The sequence below is a fragment of the Solea solea genome, chromosome 5 (genome assembly GCF_958295425.1).
Source record: "Solea solea chromosome 5, fSolSol10.1, whole genome shotgun sequence".
Taxonomy (NCBI): Eukaryota; Metazoa; Chordata; class Actinopteri; order Pleuronectiformes; family Soleidae; genus Solea; species Solea solea.
In genome coordinates, this window is record NC_081138.1 from 26,971,847 (window position 1) to 26,992,596 (window position 20,750).

Sequence of the window (20,750 nt, forward strand, 5' to 3'; positions counted from 1 at the left end):
AAGGTAATAAAAGGTTGAAAGGTTGCCAGTTTTTAGGGAGATTAAAAAAGAGCTGTAGTCACAGGATGATTTTGAACAGTCTTTTTCTTACACTAGCTGTTCATTGACCTCACAATCTAAGGACAAGGACAAGAACCTCACCAATTTTCCCTCTTTATTATCATGGTGCCAGAGTGGGACTGTCCCTGCTCTGAACAAAAACATGCTTGTTGAAACTTGCAGTTTTGTGATTCCTTGCCCTTGAAGGTAAATCTTTAAAGAAAGAACCATCTGACTGATCTTTTACAAGTCTTATTGAGTTTCTTTTGAGAGGAAACTGAATTATTTTACATTGACAATGGATCGTGTGCCCACTCTGACATTCTAAAATATCAAAAAAGAGGCTCTTTAGTTCAGAGGGCATTGTCGTTATACACTACACATTCTCTCTCTCACACACCATCCTTTACAGACTAAATGCAAAGAAACCCTCAGCACTAAACACAGCGTCATCCAAAAAAAGTGTTTGTTCTTTTTAAGTCAAGTATCAGAAGAAAATCTGAAAAAGAAATGCCTTATTTGAAGGTCTTATGTTTGTTTAATGGCAATATTAAACAATGTTTACCCCCAGGACAAACACATAATGAAATGTCTGCCATATAATCAGCCCACATTGATGAGAAACTGTAAAGAGGGAAAGATAAGGAGGAATTATCAACCATTTCTCTTTTTTTGTGGTCAAGCTACCTAGTACAAGAAGAATAAGTGCTCAATTATGCTTGAATAAGTTAGTCTCCCACTATCCAATTTCAACCCCTGGAGCAGCACGCAATTTTGTCCTAGTAATTATTTCTGAACAAATTAGTTTTCCATAGTTGCCTTTAATGTGTCTGAATCAGGAAAAACTGGATATAGAGGCAGTTTAGGAGTCTCTTGGTATTTACAGAGAGTGAAAACCTGTATTTAATTGAGTGAATCAATAAGTGCTCTAATGCACTGTCAAAAGACGCGGAGAAATGAGCAATTTATTTACCAAACATTATTAGACATTTAGCTGAGCCATTTAAGTTTCAGGCCTTGTATCATTTAGTGCGTATGATGAAGTTACACTTGGAGGTAACTTGGTGAGTGCAGACCTGCAAAAATTAAGGCTTCTACTACATTTTCATTTGAGAACAACATATTCAGACAAAAACGATCCGTGTCCAGACGGCAGCATTTCAACGCTGCATCCATAGCGTCCATACTAATACACCTGAGAACGTTTGTCATGTGACATTCAAGTGCACTGGCCATGTGTGTGAAGGTGTCAGCAGGAGGCTAATTCCCTCCGTTGTAGTGGTTTTTTTCTATTAACAATAAACAGGAAGCAACAATGGTCAATGCAGCTGAGTTACTGCCAGAAAAGAAAAAGTCAAGGAGTGAATACGGGTATATACGTTGTTATTTCTAGATTTTTGCCCATCCAGACTAAAACACAGCTTTTAAAGTGCTCTAACTAAATCCAAGCCATCCAGTATTTGAGAGAAAAAACTAATGAACAGTGGATGGGTAGTGTGGACATCAGGTGCATCCACATCCAATAAACGTAGTATGGATTTTGCGAGTGTCGAGTGGTAGTGACATCAGCCATAAGAATCTGAACTCCCACTTTAAAGGCTCGAGTTTTTCCAGGCCCCAATTGCATGATACCAGCTTTCCATCACACACTCATATATGCTGTGCTTTGTCATCCACTTTCACCTAAATGAGAACATAATTTACCAAATTTACATTATGTGCTATTAAAAGAGACCCAGAACTAGTGGTTGAGACCATTAAATCCTCAGGAAAATGTTTACTGATGTTATAAATGAGAATTTGACACATTTTCCCAGTTCAAAGAGTTCTTTATCCAACTATCCGTATTGCCACCTGGTGGTATTTTCTTACTTCCAGGCTAGTTACAACTGACAACCCGTAAAAATTACATCCACTGTTTGCTTGTGGTCTATGGGTTCACCCCAGACATCCCAGAAGTTTTATTAATTTATTGATTAGTTATGGCCCAAATAAATATTATGTTAAATTTTAGAATTGAATGTCAGATCATATGATAGTTTAAACCAGATTATCATCACACTGATGCACCTCACCATGTCCTGCCTATTGTCACTGCTGCATCTACAGTTTAAAAGAGACACACTGGGCGTCCTCATTACAATTCTTACTCACATTATCTGTAACAGTGACTCTACATCCTCGCACATCTTGGTGACCTGGAAGGCAGGAAAGTGCCACTTTGAAAATTAGCATTAGTGGATCTTTCACGCCATTCTCCACAAATGGGTGGAAGGCCATTAAAATTGTGTGTTTTCATTATGTAAATGATGCTAATGCACGCTCACAAATAGTCAACAGAAAAGCTATAATTTTCTCCTCAGATCATAACGTGTCCAAGTGTGTCGTCTTGATTATGACGCACTAATTACATATTGCCTCATCTCTTCTTCCCCTTCTCTGTTTTGCCCTACAGATTCAGAAAAACCAAGGATCTTTAATGGTGAGTTTGACTGCATTAAGACGGGAGCAGAGAGAATACAGGACTCCCACACTATAGTCAGTTACTCATGGTTGGCTCTCTCATTCAAGGACGAAAAAAAAGAAAAACACTCAAATTGCATTTCAGCAATGAAATATTAGATCATGCTTAAACTGCTGGTATTACATTAGGTGCCATTATGGAATAATAAAAACATTCAGGAGATGAAGGATGGCTTTGCCTGAGCTCACCGCATTTGATTAATCTAAGTAGATACTTTTTTTTTTTTATCCCTCTTGATTTTCCTCATTGCCAAGAAATTTCATGTAGGTCTGCTTGTTTTTGTGTGTGAGTGTGTGTGTATTTTTCTTTTTTAATCTCCCCTTGTCGCTCTTCTTCCAGCCTCTCCAGTTACTGCAATGCATCGTTGATGAGGTGAGTCGTCATCTTATGTGCTTTTGCATCTAAAGTCAGTCCTAATGGCCCGGAAAGCTTATATTTTGTTTCCTAATGAAGCAAACCAGTCAGGCGGCTTTGCTCCCCATTCACTCAACCCTTCACCCTATGCAACTGCCTCAGGCAATACACATATGCACACACACATTACTGTAGAGGTTGGACCTGTCATGAGAGACCCACACACACAAAGCACCGCCGTGAAAGTCTACATTACAAAGCCAGCACCGAAGCAGGCAAATTTGGTTCAGCCGGGACTACCATAATGGCGGTTTCCCAATTCATGTCTTTCATACACAGAGCAACGGCGATCACACAGTAACTCACCATGCATTGCCACCATTAACGTTAATGTCGTAAAACATCGATTTTGTGATAATCAATATATTGCGAGATTACCGTATTATAGTACATCACAATATCTGTCGGGCTTAAGAATACAAAATGCCCTTTTAAGTGTTTAGTGCACGGTTATGTCTTTTTACCACAGCTCACTACTATCCTACTGTCAACACGTTTGGCCATTTAATTTATGTTTGTCATCGGCCTCAGTTCTGCAAAATACGAGTCATAATGTAGTGACACTGATCTGTCACATTGGCGGCGAAGTGTAAGGTCGGATAAAACTTTATTATCTCAATTTCCCTTTCAGAATTAGTCAATAAAATAGTACAAATTAATACATACGACACAAATAGACGGAAGCATACAAATCAACACATAGGCCACAAATGACCACAGTTGTAATAAATCCAAATAGTGAGTTTAAAGTCTTTAAGTAAGTCCAATGTCCAACTCGGTACATTCAAAGCATTTCTATAGTTTTCATTATGGAGCCGTCTCCCTGCCTTCTGTTCTTTGCATAAGTAACATCTGATCTCAAAACACCCAGTTTAACATTTGAAAACAACTTTGCAATTTCCATCCAGAGTCTCATGGTTTTCTATTTCCTTATATTTGGATGCATTTTTTTAATTATCATTATTATTATTATTATTGTTATTATTATCTGTATGTGTACTTTCACATTGACATAAATCATACGATTCCTCTGCTCCCCCTCCCTCCCTTTTTGCCTCAGCTATTTGCTGACATAAACTAATAGCAAAAAAAAAATGCAACAACACGTTTCTAGTCTGAACTAGCTGCCCCATCAGTGGCCATATCTCATATTAAACATACAATGTCACTTGTCAACTGCCCACAGATTGGCCGTAATTAATAATTAAATGCTTTTGGTTGTAATGGATTGACCTGGACTGAACTGTTCATTAGTCAGCCAGACAGAGGCATCACTCAAACTATTTTTCCTGCGCCCTTTGCCGTCTCCCCTTGAGGCGAGGGAACACTCTTTTGTCCCCGACAAGCCAGCACCACCTCGCTGTCCGAGCTAATGTGACGCTTCCGAGTAAGACAAGAGGATGAGCGCGAGGTGGGAGGATGAAGTTGCTCAGAGCGAATGGAAAGGTTGAGGACTGAACCATAGCCTATATACTCGTCGAGCACTTTATTCGAAATACCTGTACTACTGCTTACCGTGCAACCATGTGGCAAGAGTGCAAAGCATAAAATCCTACAGATGAAGGTCAGCAGCTTCAGTTAATGTTCACATCAAACATCGCAATGGGATCTTAGTGACTTTTTGTGCATGTCAGCTGGGCTGGTTTGAATATTTCAAAAAATTGCACAAAATATTCACACAGAACTGAGTGAACCTCAGCTGAATGGTGGAGGTTTAGAGGAGTGCAAGTTCTCTTTGAATAAAAATGTCCCAGATGAAAGATTTCTTTACAACTTAACCGTGAACCAAGAAGCGTCTCAGAATGAACAACACATTAGACCTTGAGTGGGATGAGCTATAACAGTAGAAGGCCACATCATGTTTCACTCCTTTGAGCCTGTTACGGAGATCTGAGGCTGCAGTGGACACTGGTTCACGAACACCCGGCAGTGGGAGACTGGAAAAGGTAGCCTTCTCTGGTTGTTTGGATTTCTAAAGTTGCAGTCATAGACACTGCTTTTATACAAGGACAGCGCAGAATCATGCCGAATCTGGTTTCAGGGGAACAAAACCTGGAGACCTTGGTGATGCTAGGGAGAAGCATTTTGAGTCAGCTTTGTAGGTTTTTGTAAGTTGCCATATCCCCAAATAGTAAAAAACAAAACAAAAGTACTGCTCATTTTATAACATATGGCAGCGTTGGTTGACAGGAAGCTTCTGAAGCAGAAACACAAGGAGCCACTCAGTGTTACAATGTGCTCATGTGCATATCCACACACACACATAAAGTATAATATGTGCGACAGTTCTGTCACACTGTCTGTTTTACCTTCACAAACATGGAGCCTATTAGGTTCATTTATTTTGTGTGTAAACAACAAGTGTACGGCAGGGAATTATCACATGATGACTGACAAGGCTGTAAAAACAGTGTATACATTAAATATTTACAGACAGTGTGTGTGAGAGTGAGAGATACACGTTTTGAACGAGAAGTTCTCTGCAGCTGTTTCTACCGTCTGTCTGCTCTCCACACTCATTAATGTGCCTCTCTCCTCTATTTGTTGAATAGCAAGTGGCTCCACTAATAAAGATCTCCCACTTTATTTTCAAGCCTGTAATTACTGATCTAATTTTGCCTAATAATTGCTTCATGGCAATGACATGTATATTTACCCGTACCCTTGTACCCTCGTAGTGGGTCTTTGGTATCATAGAGGAGCAAGTTGACAACTGGCGGAATAATTCACCTGGATGAGCCACTTTCATCAGCCTGCTTGTCTTTTGTGCCGTCGCCTGCTGCCACATCAAAGCTGCAGCGGTGTTCCTCTCAGCTGGAGACATGAATACATGCATAAATGTGTGTGTTTGTGTCTGCAGAACGCTGCGTGTGCACACAAATATGTGTGGAAAAGTGCAGTGAGAGATTGTGCGTCAGATTTAGTCTGCACAACACAAATTAGCTGTGTCATCAAGACTTTGCACAAACTGTAGGTGTATGTGTGTGTGTTACCTCATTTCTAAAGAACTGGTTATGTTTAGGGTTAAGATTTTAATTGTGGTTAGGTTAAGGTGAGGCTTAAACATTAGGGACAATGCTTTGTTTATGCTGTCCAAATGAATGGAGAGTCCTTTAAAGGACAGCTGTGTGAACCTGCACGTGTCTTCATATGGTTACGTCTGTACATTTTGGTTCAAAAACCATCATTTTGAGGACATTTTGCACGATCTTCACAACTGTGTGTGTGTGTGTGTGTGTGTGTGTATACATCATAGCACAGCAGTTGCAGATTATGTGGCACTCTCCGTCTAAACAAAGTGTGTACTCAGGCTTGTGGTGGTGGTGTGCAGTGCTCCAGGGCATTTGTTTGTGCACGCGTGCTCGTGTATGTACATGTGCTCTGATATATTGCTCATCCAAGCGGCCGCAGCACTATGCAGGGTGGTGAGATTAGAAGGAACCCATTCCTTTGTTAATTTAAATGGGTTCATGCATCATGCTTTGCGGGAGCCTGCCGATCAGAGCATTAAGGAATGGCGAACACTGCCCAGAGGTGTTTTTAATGGCACAGCGGGGTTTCAGATGTAAAGAGGTTTAATTCCCTGAATTTGAATAAATGCTTGGTTGTGGACTCGGGTTTTATGGTTTTTCTTCATGTCTGAGTAGTTTTGAGTAGTTTCTTTTTTTTAATATCATTGTTTTATATACTGTACATACATTTGTATAATTGGATGTCAATGATGTGCATGTTTTAAAACTTGCGCCAGCTGTCAGACTACCGGTCCATCTCTGACCTTTTCACATTGCACCTCTTGTATCTGACGTAAACATCTAGGTCTTGTGCACATGCCGTTTTGTCATAATGCAGCACTTTACATTGCAGCGATCAGTGTTATATGTGGGAAAATGTGACCTGATGCACCAGATGGTTTGTTACACCAAACCATCTGTGAAGGCTTTGTTTGGAAACTGTTTGGGAAAGGGCAGGCGCTTTCGAAAACTACTTGGCAGGTGATTGGATGAACCATCTGTCTGTCACCATCTATCACAGTTGCTAAAGCCAGTCGGGAGAAGAGCGAAAACATCTTGGCCATCTCAAAAAAAATCCATTCTGTGAAAAGGAACTTATTATTATTATTATTATCACACCATGGACACACCAGTGGCTGCCAGTGGTTCTGTTTCATGAGACTCAATCTTCTAATCCACTATGGTTCACGCACAGGCGCGTTGCTTGGTGCCTTGCTTTCAAGACGTCAAGCCGCCTGTCACGGAAGAATACAAGAACGAACAATTGGGGCGAAATCCTTGTGAACTAAAATGTGGGATCAATTTCCCCAAGTGTGGAATCCTAGACTGACGCGGATCAGCAATGAACGCACCGCCAGAAATCTGAAACCATTCTCTGTTGGCACAGAACAGGAATTGACGCATGTAATCCAAAAGTTGTTGTTTTACTTAACACTAGTTTTTCTCACTATTAAAGAATGAGCCTGTAGTTTAGGGCAGTGTTTCTCTAGCGTTTTACAGCTGAGAAAATATTGAGCTCTTGAAGTAACACCATTATCGCCAACGTTAAAGCACAGTGGTGTAAATAGGCCGAGCAAAGTCGACTACTGACTTTTCACAGGGGGCAGATTTATTCCCAATGGGATGATTTGCTCTCTCATCATATAGTAAAATTAGATTGAGAAGGAGCAAGAGATAAGGTGACAATAGTAATTATTATTTTATTTATTATGATTTTTGTAGTTTTCCAAGCAGGCCGGTCAAAATTCTTCAGCTCCACTCCAATCACATAATCTGTAGAACATTATTTCTGATGTTCCTCCAAGTACCACCAGTGGAAGCTATGGTATTATGGTATTATTGTATTGAGTTGTAATAGATTATTGAGTTAAAAGTGTCTCCCTTTAGTTAAATGTGTTCATTGAATTTATTTATTTCCATTTCTTCCATCATTTGAAACACAATGTTAAAGAATTTGCCGCAGCGTTGTTTGTCAACACTAAAACAAAGACAGATAATACAACTAAAAGTGTTTAATGTTGGCACTTGTTATAATATCAGTGAAAGGCAGGGAAAGCAGTAGTGGGAGGGAGTAGGGAAATGGGTGGAGCGATGAGGTGAGGGTTAGTCTGGCACAACTGTTCTACATGACATGGTTCATAGACGCTCAATTGGCGAGATGTAGCGAGCCTGACGCGCACACACACACACACACACACACACACACAAAAAAAACCTGGTTGATTTTAACTGTTGAACGTCACCCTCAATCCCAAATATTTGACTCAATGTTTCGTCATTGGTAATTATAGCTTATTATAACTATGGTGTTGAACTGTGTCCAGAAAAGTATTTTGATTGATATAGAATTTAATCAATTTACCATTTTATTTTGTTAGACATTTTGTGTGACCTTTTTAATTAGCATGTGATTTCTTTACTTGCAGCTCACAGTGTGTATTGGGAGGTCTCAGTGACCTTGATCTTTGACCTTTTCACTGAGGACTTGAAAGCAGAAAAGTGCCTCTAGCCACAAATGTCTCTTGCACTCAGGCATAAAGCCTGTTTTATGTGCATAAATGTATGTAATTAATTAATTTTAGATTACAATGAACAACCAGACATGCAAGTAAATGCAACACTAAGCAGATATGTGTGTTGTTCACTGAACCTGTTGGGGAAATTCATGGCTGCAACAAATGATTATTTTTTTTTATTATATAATGTTTTCTCTCTTATATCAAACAAAGAAAACTGGAAGATATTTAAATTTAAGGAGTTGAAAAATTAGTGTTTTAATAATAAAAACAACACTCAGATTGATTAGTAAAGTATAAAAATCGTGACTAATTTAGTAATTGATTAATTGTTGCAGCTGTACATACATTTGTTTTGTAATTCCTGCCAATAGACATACATGACAATGAACCAGGTTAATATCATTTGACATTTAAATTGTAATTATTGAATTTGTTTTATTCCTCTTTACAGGATCCTCCAGTTCTGCCTGTCGACCAGTTCAGTGAAAAGTTTGTTCACTTCATCACTCAGTGGTGAGTCAAGGGTTTCAGGGCTGTCACGTTCTATTTGAAATTCAATGTTGTATCGAATGTAGGATGTAATGAACTGTAAGTACCTGCTTGAAATGTACACTGCTTATATTTAAGTAGTACCCTCTTAGCAGCAGCGACAGCATCTTGGAGATGCAAGCCCACAGTATATTAGGGAGACTCCTCTCTCTGCAGATAGCAAGCAACGCCCTGCTTTGGTGGAGAGACACAATATGCATCGAATACCCACTAATAACCTGACTTAATACTGAGGTTATTAGCTGTGTAAGCTGGCTCATAAATATCTGTTTTTTTCAGTGACATAGTTTGACAGACTTGTGTATCAGAGATTATGTAAGGCTGTTTGCCTTGACTATCGATTTTATGTTTTAATTTCTATTAAAAGCACTCGGAGTGTTGTTGTCAGTGATTTCCTGTTCAGGGAGTGTTTATTTCATCATACTTTACTGAGTGCTCTATGTTGTATTAGGGGAGTGGCAATAGCTGCGCATGAGGGGGGTGTTTATTCAAACAAATTACAGGTTATAGATATATTATAAATTTGTTCAAACTTGATTTTTGGAGAAAGTGACAGCCCTAGTCACTGTCTAATTAGCTCTGACTTTGAAACAACAGATGCCTATATTATTTTAATTAAAGCCCTCCTAGTTTTAAATGGAGTTTTATCTGGGTTTAGTGGTTACTGGTTGTATGGTGCATTTGTTTGCAATTGTACTTTGTACTAGCTTAATATGTTTGCCACAGTCAACCATCTGAGCCACACTGAGCAATTACAAAGGCCACAAGCTGCATTTCACATTAATCTGTGAGCCAAATTATTGTAGCTGAATCAAAGGTCTAAAGGTTTACAATGGGATTAAAGTGCATTTGCCTGTTTGTGGTACTGTATTGTGGGTGGAGGGTTTCTGCCCCGACATGCAGTGCTGTTGATATTGAATAAACACCAGGAATGATTGATCTTATCTAATGCAACTAGACAAAAACAATGTTTACCCTGGATTTGCTTTTGATTCACTAGCCTCCCACAACCTTTACAGTTACACTGCGTGCGTGTGTGTGCTTTATTTACTTAAACAGGACACCTATTTCTCAAAACAGACTGAGGTGCAGGTGCCCTGTCCTGTTTTGGTACTAAGCACTACTGTGTGTTTTCCCATAGCCATGACTCATAATTTGAAATACGTTAGCAGTTAGATGACTAACAGCAGACAAATTCTCAAAGTCCCCAAAGTCGCTTATTTAGATAATTAAGTGTACACCAGGGACTGGCATGAAAATTTTATCATTAAAGATCAGTTAATACACCAACTTAGATGGCAGCAGTAGCAAGCATTTTGACTTTGACTGTTTGCAGTTGTGATTAAATTGAGGAGGTTTCTTGATTGCATCTTAAATCTGCTTCTCTAAGCTCAACATGCTGTGGACCCCGCAAAAGTGGTCACATTTACGATGGTCTTTGAATGCATCTTGTCAGTTGTCTTCTTCGCTCAAATCAATGTAAAACGAGCATTCAAGTACCATGTTCTACTTTTACACATACATATTAAAATCTTCAACAGAATCCCGCTAAATGTTCAAATGCCTGTCTCTTGTATACATGCACACAGAAGAGGACACTCACAAAAACACACATTATAAATCCACTGTACCAATGTGCAAACTCTCTAAGTTTCAGTACGAACTTACAAATAGAAAGTCTTCTTTCGGCATCATCTGCCTCCATCTTATCCTCTTTTTTAATTCATAAATGAATGTGCTGTATTGTTTTGAAGGCACTTTCTATTTGTGTGGAACTAATCATTTGTTTCAGGTTTCCCATTAAGTATTAAAGCTGTTCAAATGAAAGAACAAAGACGTCTTTTCTGAATAGTAGCTGCATTCAAACTACATGTCTCATTTTTATTTTCAGTATGCGGCGGCAACCCAAAGAGAGGCCTGCCCCTAATAACCTCATGGTAAGTTACACCGAACCCTCCTTTAAACTTTTCCACGGATAACGAACTATAACTTTTGAATTACTGTGTACTGGAGGTGATCGTATCCTTGCATTTCGACAGAAATTCAATTAAGCATAATTTTATAATCTCTTTCACTTTTGAAATATACAGTTGTGGGTTTTTTTTCCTTTAGCAATTATTGAGGTATTGTAAGTCAAGGACCCTCAAAGTTTATACTGCAGTGTGAAAAACATCCGCATGAACTTCTTGCTACCAATCAAAGATGTCGGAGTGAGGACATCCAGAAACCTTGAGGTAGAATTAAGACCTACTTCAGCATTAATTATTTTAATTCACCACATTTGAGCCAAACAAAATTAACCAGGCCTCACTGTTGCACAAGGACCAAATGATTCTAATTTTATAACCTAATGAAATTTTGAGTAAAGGACAAAAGGTAAGAGAGTTTGTGTGCGTGTGCTTGTTTTTCTTGCATCTTTAAGATCTTTTCAGGTCTGAACATTGACTTTTTTAGGACCAGTAGTCTTTATGGAGACCAAAAATCTGATCCTAGTTTAGGGCTAAGATTTGAACTGTGGTAATAATGCTTTGTTTACACTGCTCAAATGAATGGAACTCAATGTGGTGCAAACGTGTGTGTGTGTGTGTGTACAAACCAAAGTGAGGCAAAGTGAGGAAATTTTAGCTGGTCCTTACATCTTTAAAGGGCTTTTTGTGGGTGGGGGGGGTGTTAAGACCTGGTTTTAGGTAAGGGGCTAGGGAATGCATTATGTCTATGAGGGTCTGCAAAGGTGTGTGTGCACACACATCAAAGATGCTATACCCCTTGGTCAGCAGTGTAGCTTTTAAGTTCTCTCTACAGAGAACTTAAACAGATAATACTCTACAGATAATTCCCAGTGTCGGAAGGACATATGTTTTCATTTCTTTCTTAAATAGTAGCAGGCCCTTGAAGCATTCAAGTAGTTAATTTGTTTTTTTCTGTAAGAAATGTACCATTTTTTTCAACCAATTCATCCCAAACAGTATCCCATTCAAAATGCCAAAGCAATTTATATAAAACAGTGGCTGTGAACTCTACAAATGTTGAACATAGCTTTCAGTTTAAGGCCAAAAACAAACAGAACAAGCCATTCTCAGTATATTTATTACTTAATGTAAGAGGATCAAAATTAGATACATGATATGTTAATTTAACACCGGGTCAAGGAGTGTGTTTGGTACTGTGACGGATTTATGTGGCTCATGAAATGAACAAACTAGGTTTTAAAAGGAGAGGGATTTGTTTTATAGGGAGAGGGTAACAACTCCACAACATGACATTTATTGCAATATTGTGATGGTGTTCACAGTAAAATATTTGTTATGATCTTGTGATAACAATAATAATAGTAATATAGCTCTGTGTAGTTGGTGAAGTACCTCAATGCTTTAATTTTTGTCTAACTTAAAGATCCTGCAAAGCAAATTCAGCATTTTCTTGTATTTACACATTGTATATGTTGGAAAATAGTGGCTGAGAACATGTGAAAGAATTTACGTGTAAAGTATGGAGTTAAAACTGAAAATTGTTTCTCTCCAGTAGTCTTTTCAAAATGTTTTAGGTGTGTCTAAAAATATGGCTCCTCCTCAAACACAGTGTCAATATCAAAACCTTCAAAGCCTTTAACTGTGGTCCCCTGTTTACTCGTCAGTCACTGCACCTGCGCTTACACTCCTACTGCCTTTGTTTTGCCAGTTAGCTGACATGCCCTTGTCCTGCAAATGTGTCTTTATCTAAAATTCCTAAATGAAATAGCGAAGACGAGGGACTGCTGCTAAAATAGCTCTGTTTATTTGCAATATGTCGTTAAACTACCACCAAAATGATGAAAATGTTGCTTGTTGTTGAAGCATTTACGTTAATATTCTGTAAGAACACTCACCGACCACAACGTTTATGGACTCTTTTCCCAGCAACGGGCGGTAAAACATAATTTTTTTTTAATCACTCAAATTTAGTAAAAAGTCAGAAGTGATATTTTTCTTCAGTAGTAGGCTGTGGACTTGCTTGTGTTGAGTTGAATGCGTTTCACCTCTCATCCAAGAGGCTTCTTTAGTTCTTTAGTCGCCCACAGCTAACTACTGAAGAAGATTATGACCTGGATGACTGAGAATCTTCACCGACAAGAAGGGATATTTGTATCACTTTACAACGACATTAAGCTTTTGTCACTGTGAAGAAGCTGATAATAGTGTTTATTAGCTTCCTTTCAAAATCTTCTTCTCTTTTCAGAGCTTTTCACTAAGCTGTATCTGTAGAGGCAGCAAATGGAGCATAGAGGATGATGGGCAGGCATGGGACGATAGTCTCTGTAGGTCTCACTTCTCTGCAGCTAACAAAAAGTATTTGGAACAGATTACAAGTCCACAACAGTATTAAGTGACTTTTTGTTCTTCTTTTTGACCATGATTGTAATGTCGCAAAATCAGTTATTCTCACAGTACAGTTAAGGTTTTTTTTGTTGAACTTCCAACTCTTCCTGTCAGGACTACCCAGATTTTCCCATGTGGATTTGATGATTTTTGCAGTTTTTATTGTTCTAGCATTAGGGTCACAGCAGTCTTGCACAAACTGCCTTTTAAGAGTTGTGACATGCTTTGGTTTCCGTGTCAGCACCAAGGACAGCGACAGTATGGTCCGCAGAGAAAAAGAGGGGGACGGGTGAAGGTTTGTGTCGTGGGGATGGAGGGCTGGAGGGTGTAAATGCAGAGCTGCTAACACATTGTATGTTCTCAGTCTCACACCAGAAAGGAGGAAATGTTGTCGAGCCATTCATTGTGAATTCTCGCCCCCAGACAGAAGTAATTCCCTTAAGGGCATGGCCTCAGGACTATCAGTTCAGATTGTTGTGTTTTATGTGACTTTTTCACCTTTATTTGAACACAACTCCCCATTGTTTGCACTGAACAGCACTTTTGACTCCAACCATTAATATCTGTGTATGTGTTAGTCTTTCTTCCTTATCTTAAAGTCTGTACACACTGCAGGTGTTAGATAATCAGATAATCAATGATTTGTCCATGACTACATTTGTGTTTTCTTAAAATAATTAAGACAATTTATCTCACTTTTTAAATGTGAATATTTTCTGCTTCTTGTAACAAATAAATCATTAACATTAATAATTTTGTGGCCAAAACATGACATTTGAAAACGTCATCATCTCGAGGTTTAGGAAACACCTACTCTGCACACTGTTGTTATTTAGGATAAACAAAAACTAGCTTCAGACATATACTGGATAGAAAACATTATTTATCCATAGAGAAGCAATTCTTCAATCAATAAAATATGTCAAAACTGCAATGGTGTGACAAAAGAAGCAGGATAAAACACAAAAGAAACTTTCAACAGTTAAACATACAGCATATACACCAAATGTAATATTACCATAAATAAGTAGTCAGTACAAAGGTGATATGTACTATACAGCCAGGCACACACTGCTCTGGATCAGTAGGATTCCTGTAGCTTAAACCTCATCAGGAAGACCTTAATCTCACTGGCAACTCGATGCAGGAGAATTCGTCATGCCCTCCTGTGTGTACAAACCATTAGTTTGGCTGAACGCGGAACATTATATTCCACTTTCACATTGTCTTGACTACTTTTGCACTCATACTGTAAATAAGAATATAATAACACTTGATGAGCTTGAAGCACAAGATCTTTTTTACTGTGTAATCTTGTGAGTTCTCGTAAAAAAAAAAATGCTTATTTCAGAATTAAAATAATGCAAAAACAAGGTTTACACCAAACAGCTACCTCATTTAATCAGACAGTATTTAGAAAATGGAAGCCTCAAGAATGAGCTCCAGCGTCTGTTGTCTCCACATTTTAAGGCCAGTTCATACTTTCCATGACCTAAATATTGGCATACACCCGTGTGTGTGATGTTAAGCGGTTGTCTAGTTGGAGCCGGTATATTTGCCATTGTGCAGATTTATGTGTCAACTACGTAGATTAGGAAAATAAATTGGAATGGAGATGAATGTGGGATTAGGTATGAAAGCGTGGCACGCCACTCCCACGCAGAACCTCATTTAGTACAAACAGAACCACAGGTGTGTTTAATTTATGAGCAGACATAGCGATATGGAAACTATGGAGGGGCTTTTTACAGAGCATTACACAGCTGAACGACTGTCTTCACTTATGCTTGTATACTATATCTACATTACAACCCATCATTTACAATGAAAAAGCACTTTTTTTACGTTGTCAAATTATTTTTTTTCTCTTTAGAAATTTTTCTTTTATTGATGGAAGTTTCTCATCTTTTTTTTTTTTTTTTTCACGTAGCATCCTTTCTTTTAACCACTCACTGCTGCTCATTCCATCTACATTTAAATGCTGCAGGTCATCGTAACTCTCGTGGTGACATATTCAGCTCTGTCTTTCGATATTCCTTATTCCTACTTTGTCCCAATTTCTTTTTTTCATATTTATTGCGATCTCTGTGCTCTTTGTCATATTTTAACAGTTCTATGTCTTCTCCTCAGTCCCCCTCGTCTTTGGTTTGCCTATATTTTTGTCCTCCTGTAGGCCTTCCATTTCTCCCTCTGCCCCCAATGAACTGAAATATAAGGTCATGGATGCCTGCCTCTGTGGCACCAGCCTGCTGATTGTCTTTCTTTCTCCTCTTCCTTATTCCCTTCTTCCCCCTGTTCCCCCAGCCTCCTGAGTACATTAAAACTCTTTACCTATTCTATCTGTATGTTAATGCACCTAGGCACAGCTCCCCTTTCCTCCTCTTCAGCTGTACAGAAAGTGCCACCATTTGCTCTCAGTTTTTATTTGTGCAACTCATTTCTCCTGCTAGGTAATGCGAGAAATCACACACGAGTGTACACACTGAGCAAATAATGTTGTTTTATGACTATACAAACTCAGCTCGTAGCTCTAGCATGCTCATCGGGTTTCAGCATGTGGTTTCTCTAATCACTGGTGTAGCTTTTATTGAAGTCGTTATTGTCATTGGGATTTTAGCCTATTAGATGTTCTTTAAAAGGCTGTTGTTTGATTGCACGCCTGCTCTTGATGGGCTCTGTCCCTGAAGCTTGACGCAGTCTGTAACAACTAGTGTTTATTTCGTTCACAAAAACTCTTGAGTAAATATGCTCCTTAACTACCTTTTTTTCCCATGACTAAGAGACGAGGCGCTGACGAAAATGTGCTGATGTCATTAAACGCTGACAGTCAGCTTGCAGAAGCGTTGTTCTGGTCTAAAAAAAGAGGAGACATACTGTATTACTTTGTTTTTTTTTGAATGCAGTAGTTCCACTTTCACGATAGACGGCAGCGCAGAGTTAAGTGGAGTAATCGACTCATATTTACCTGTTTTTTTTCCATCAGATAAAGTCCAACAAGTGTTATTTAAAAAGCAACAAATTAAACCTAGACTAAGTAAGTTTATTCATTTTTTTATTAAGATGAGACGGTGCCAAATTGTTGACGCTAAAACCCTGAAAAAGCTGAGTGAGTGTGATTAAAAAAGAACAAGGACATTTTACACACAACAAAGACTAACTGCAATATTACTGATAAGTAATAATAATATTAAGTTACTAATATTTGCACCTGCTTTGCTTATTTATCAAAAGTTGGCACTCATTCTTTTTACCTACTTTTAACAGCATGAATAAAAGGAGAGAGAAAATGTGATATGATGTTTTATTGTGTTCTAATGATTGCTTTCATTTTTGGTTAATCTGTCTACCATTTTCTGGAGCAAGTTTTTAGATGTTTGGTGCCTACAATCAAAAGATATTGAGGAAAAGAGGGAAAAAAAATCACATAAACTGAGACTCAAGAACTGGGGAACATAGTTGGCTATCATTTCAGTAGTTGATTATTAATTGATTGATTTTGCCAGCCTCTGCTGAATATAGCTTGGTTGCTGTCCGGTGGCAGGATGGCCTGAATTTGTTGCCACTGGAAAACTTTTAAGTTGCTCAATAAAACACGCTAATTAATTAAACCCAAATTAACCACCACAAAGGCAGTGTTGTTAAAGAGCCTACGATCGAGCCAGTTTCAGACTCAGGAGAATTTTAAAGTGTAACTGTGTACATAATTTTGGTAAGGCCATTTTCTATATTTCAGAAGGAGCATTGTTAACAGTCTTTGCAGTCAACTATTTCACTTCCATCAGTGGCACATTTTGTTTTATAAGAAACAGTGCAATATTGAGAAAATAACTGCAGTAAAGTGTCTAAAAAGATAATGGTGAAAATAATGTCCCATAGTACAACTATGGTCGTGATCTCTACTGAAGTGCTGGTGTGTAGCCTGTGTCATTACCAGCACATGAAATGTTTACATTTTGATCCACTGGATTTTAGAAGATTGTCTGGATCTGTATAGCACTTAACCTGCTTGTAGCTAATCCCATTTTACTTAAGCATGACACCATTTATCCTGATCTCTTAAGAGAGTTGCTGAGATCCCTAACCCTAACCCATATGTATCTGAACTTGGTAAATGAAACTCTCCATGTTAAATTTAAATTGCCATTTTGCCCATTATAAGAGATAAGATTTCTTGAAAATTTGATACATTTTTGTGACATCATCAGTGTATAGATTCTTACCAAAATTGAATGGGGACGTACTTGGTCAATCCCCTCACTCATCAGAAAAAGGACAAGCACAAAACTTGATGAGAACAACCTCCCTTGACACTTGTTTTGGTGATAATGTCTCAAATAGGATGCAAAAACACATTTCTGAGATAAAAATCAGATTATTTTTCCAATATCAAGTTTGTGTGTGGGATTTGGCAATATCTATTCTATTAACTGAAGACTAACATTAGTTATGTTAGCCTTCAGTTATTAAATATCAAAAGGTTATAGTTTGCTCATGAAAAACATGGTGAGCCAACATGGCAGCCTCGACATAGAGACAATGTAAACATAAGGGGCTCATTCTTAGGAAATTGTGCACAAAAAAAAATAATAAAATTGTTATTTCTCCCTAATGGAAAAAAAACCAACAAAATTTTCCACACTGGACCTTTAAATACTTGCCAGTTGCTCTAGCTGTGGGTTTATTGCAGTGTGCAGAATGTGACAAGTATATCAGAGGCTTGAAATTTGACACGTCACCAAAAAGCCTCAGCACCAGTGGAAGCGCAGAGTTGATCTGAGCGCGGATGGTTTACACCGTGACTCATAATCCGTTTGTCAGTTTGTTGGACACTAATTAATCAAGAAGGAATCTCTAACCGAGCTCCATCTGTTTCAGTCTCAAAGCGTCTCGGTAAAGAGAGCCTTTCCTCCCATTTCTTCTTAAGTGCCTTCTTTTTGTAAAGGGTGGCATGATGAGCCATCAGAGAGGAAAGTGAGTGTGTGTTTTTCTCTCCTTATACTAATGCATCTTTCATTGGGGACACCCTATCCTGTCATCATAAGCTAATGACGTCGGTCAGTTGAGGAGACTTTCCATTGGCCTGCTCCCAGGACGTAGGCTGCAGGTATTTGGTGATGACCCATCCTGTCTGAGGTTTCTTGTTTTTGGTTCTAACCAGGCTGTCTTACTCTTCTCTCTTTTCCATCAATGCAAAGCCTGCTCTGTGTGCACTATCTTTATTATGTAGCAGGTTTTTTTAAAAAAGGACAGAAAATATCGTGTTTGTTACTTTGAGCCTCATATTTGTTCATTAGCAGAACCAAATTCAGCTCCTGGTTTCATGTTTTAATTTGAGCGTGTGGGAGAAGAACAAGCATGATGACCCTCCACAGCCTTATAGTCTTTGATTGTGATTTGATGGACGTTTCATTTCTCCCCCCTCTTCTCCCTCATCATCCCTCGCTCCCCAGCCAGCAGCCTTCAAACAGCCTTTTAGCACCCTTGTCAATGCAGCCCTTCTATTCTGCCTTTCTATTCATACGCACACACACAGACACGCGCACAAACCACCCCCCACCCCAACCCTGGAGACACCAGATGAGTCCCTCGGTCTTTCACAAAAGAACCCCTCCTGTCTGTGGCTCTCCCTAAAATCTTTCACTTTTTCATACACACACAGACAGGGGCTTGTGTAGCTAGTCTTCTTAGGACACTGCACTTAAATAAGACAGCAAGTGTTCCCAACCTTAATTCAAATGTTTGCCCTTAACTTAACCAGTTCCTCAGAAATTAAGTTCTGCCTCATTAGGACCAGGTTGTGGGCACCATGAGGACTACTGGTCAGTGTTTATGCCAGACAAAGGTCCGACACACACACTCACGCACAGATTTGACAATGTGTAGCACCAGTATGGCAAAGTGGATGTTTCTTGACTGGTTAATATTGGTCCATATTAAAGTCTGTTATGAACCTTGTCATCATAGTAACCACTCACCCTCCAATTACACTGTTTATTGGGTTGCTCTTATCGCTCGTGACTCAGTGACTCAGCTCTTAGAACACGAATTGTAAATTATGTTCACATTTTGGGGAAAATAGATGATAAAGCACTTGCACGTATGAGTGGACACCAGTGTGATTGACAGCTGGTATTGTCCAATAGGTGCCTGGTTGCAGGAGACATCTGACTTTCTTGTTGCAAACCCTCAGCATGGTGCCAGTCAAATCACTTGCCGTGAGGCTACAAATGGGATGTTCAGATTCTCATGATTGACGTCACGACCAGTTGTCACTTGGTTTTGAAGGCGTATTTTACCTGGGACAGATTTTCACAGCCTTTACAGCACTAGAGGTTCAGGAAATGCAGATCAATTACATGCATGTGACACCACATCAGTTAAGTCACATGAGCATTGTGACAGGTCAGTTCACTTGTTGTACTACTTTGTGTTGTGTTGTGATGTGCTTGCAGCTTTTTTTTGGCTTCCTGTTGTGTGTTTTCATTCGGTCTCCCTCTCCCTAAACTTTTCTGTCAACACTTCTGCTGCCAAATGTTTTAGCATTGCACCCATGGGTCTCTCTTGACATGTCCCCCATTCACACTTTCTGAGACTGCATACTGTACTGCAGCATCCCTGTTCACTCACATACATTTGAATGATAGCAGGAGACAGAATTGCTTAGTACTCTTTAGTAAAACAGACTTAGTAATAGTGTGGCCAGGAACAATTTAAAGTACTTAAAGCACACTGTGTGAGACAGCCATGGTTTCCCTGAAGTTCGTTTTTGTGCTTCAAGTGTGGTTGAGTGAGTTAATGCCACACTGTTAGCTCTGTGTCACTTCTGCTTCTTTTTGTAAGTTCAGTTTTGTTATTATATGACGTTGGTGATTGCAATTCTTCTTTTGGATTTATTTATATGATTGAAACGTATTAAAACAAGGCAGCAGTAGACCCAGCAGTTCCTGTGTCCCTGTGGGCTAAAAACAGCAGTTTCCTCTCTGGACGTTGGTTCAGGGAAACACGAATAACACACATTTTTTGACAGGGACCACACAACATCCATTAATAGAGAAAATAATTAACAGATTAATCAATAATCATTAGTTGCAGCCCTAATATCAACTCAAGTATCCACTCCACTGCAGCAGTCGGTGTTTCCAGTGGGAGCCAGTGATTAGCATGCAAATCTGTAAAGCCCTAGTTATTCTATCTACCTCTTCACCCTTTTCTCTGTCTCTTTCTCTCTCACACACTTTGACACACACACCGCGTTTCCCTCCGACATCATTCTAATGAGGTGATGACCAGTCTCATGTTATAATTGCTTCAAACTGCTTTTAATTTCTTCTGAGGGTAT

General features: G+C 38.9%; 1 protein-coding gene across 1 annotated transcript in view; it reads left to right on the plus strand.

Moving 5' to 3' along the window:
* map2k5 (mitogen-activated protein kinase kinase 5) overlaps positions 1–20,750 on the plus strand; it is a 65,223-nt gene that overhangs the window by 33,459 nt on the left and 11,014 nt on the right. The window contains exons 18-21 of the mRNA XM_058629684.1: positions 2,495–2,521; positions 2,903–2,935; positions 8,959–9,020; positions 10,948–10,993. Coding sequence (XP_058485667.1) covers positions 2,495–2,521; positions 2,903–2,935; positions 8,959–9,020; positions 10,948–10,993 — 168 coding nt within the window. The remainder of the gene's footprint in view (positions 1–2,494; positions 2,522–2,902; positions 2,936–8,958; positions 9,021–10,947; positions 10,994–20,750) is intronic.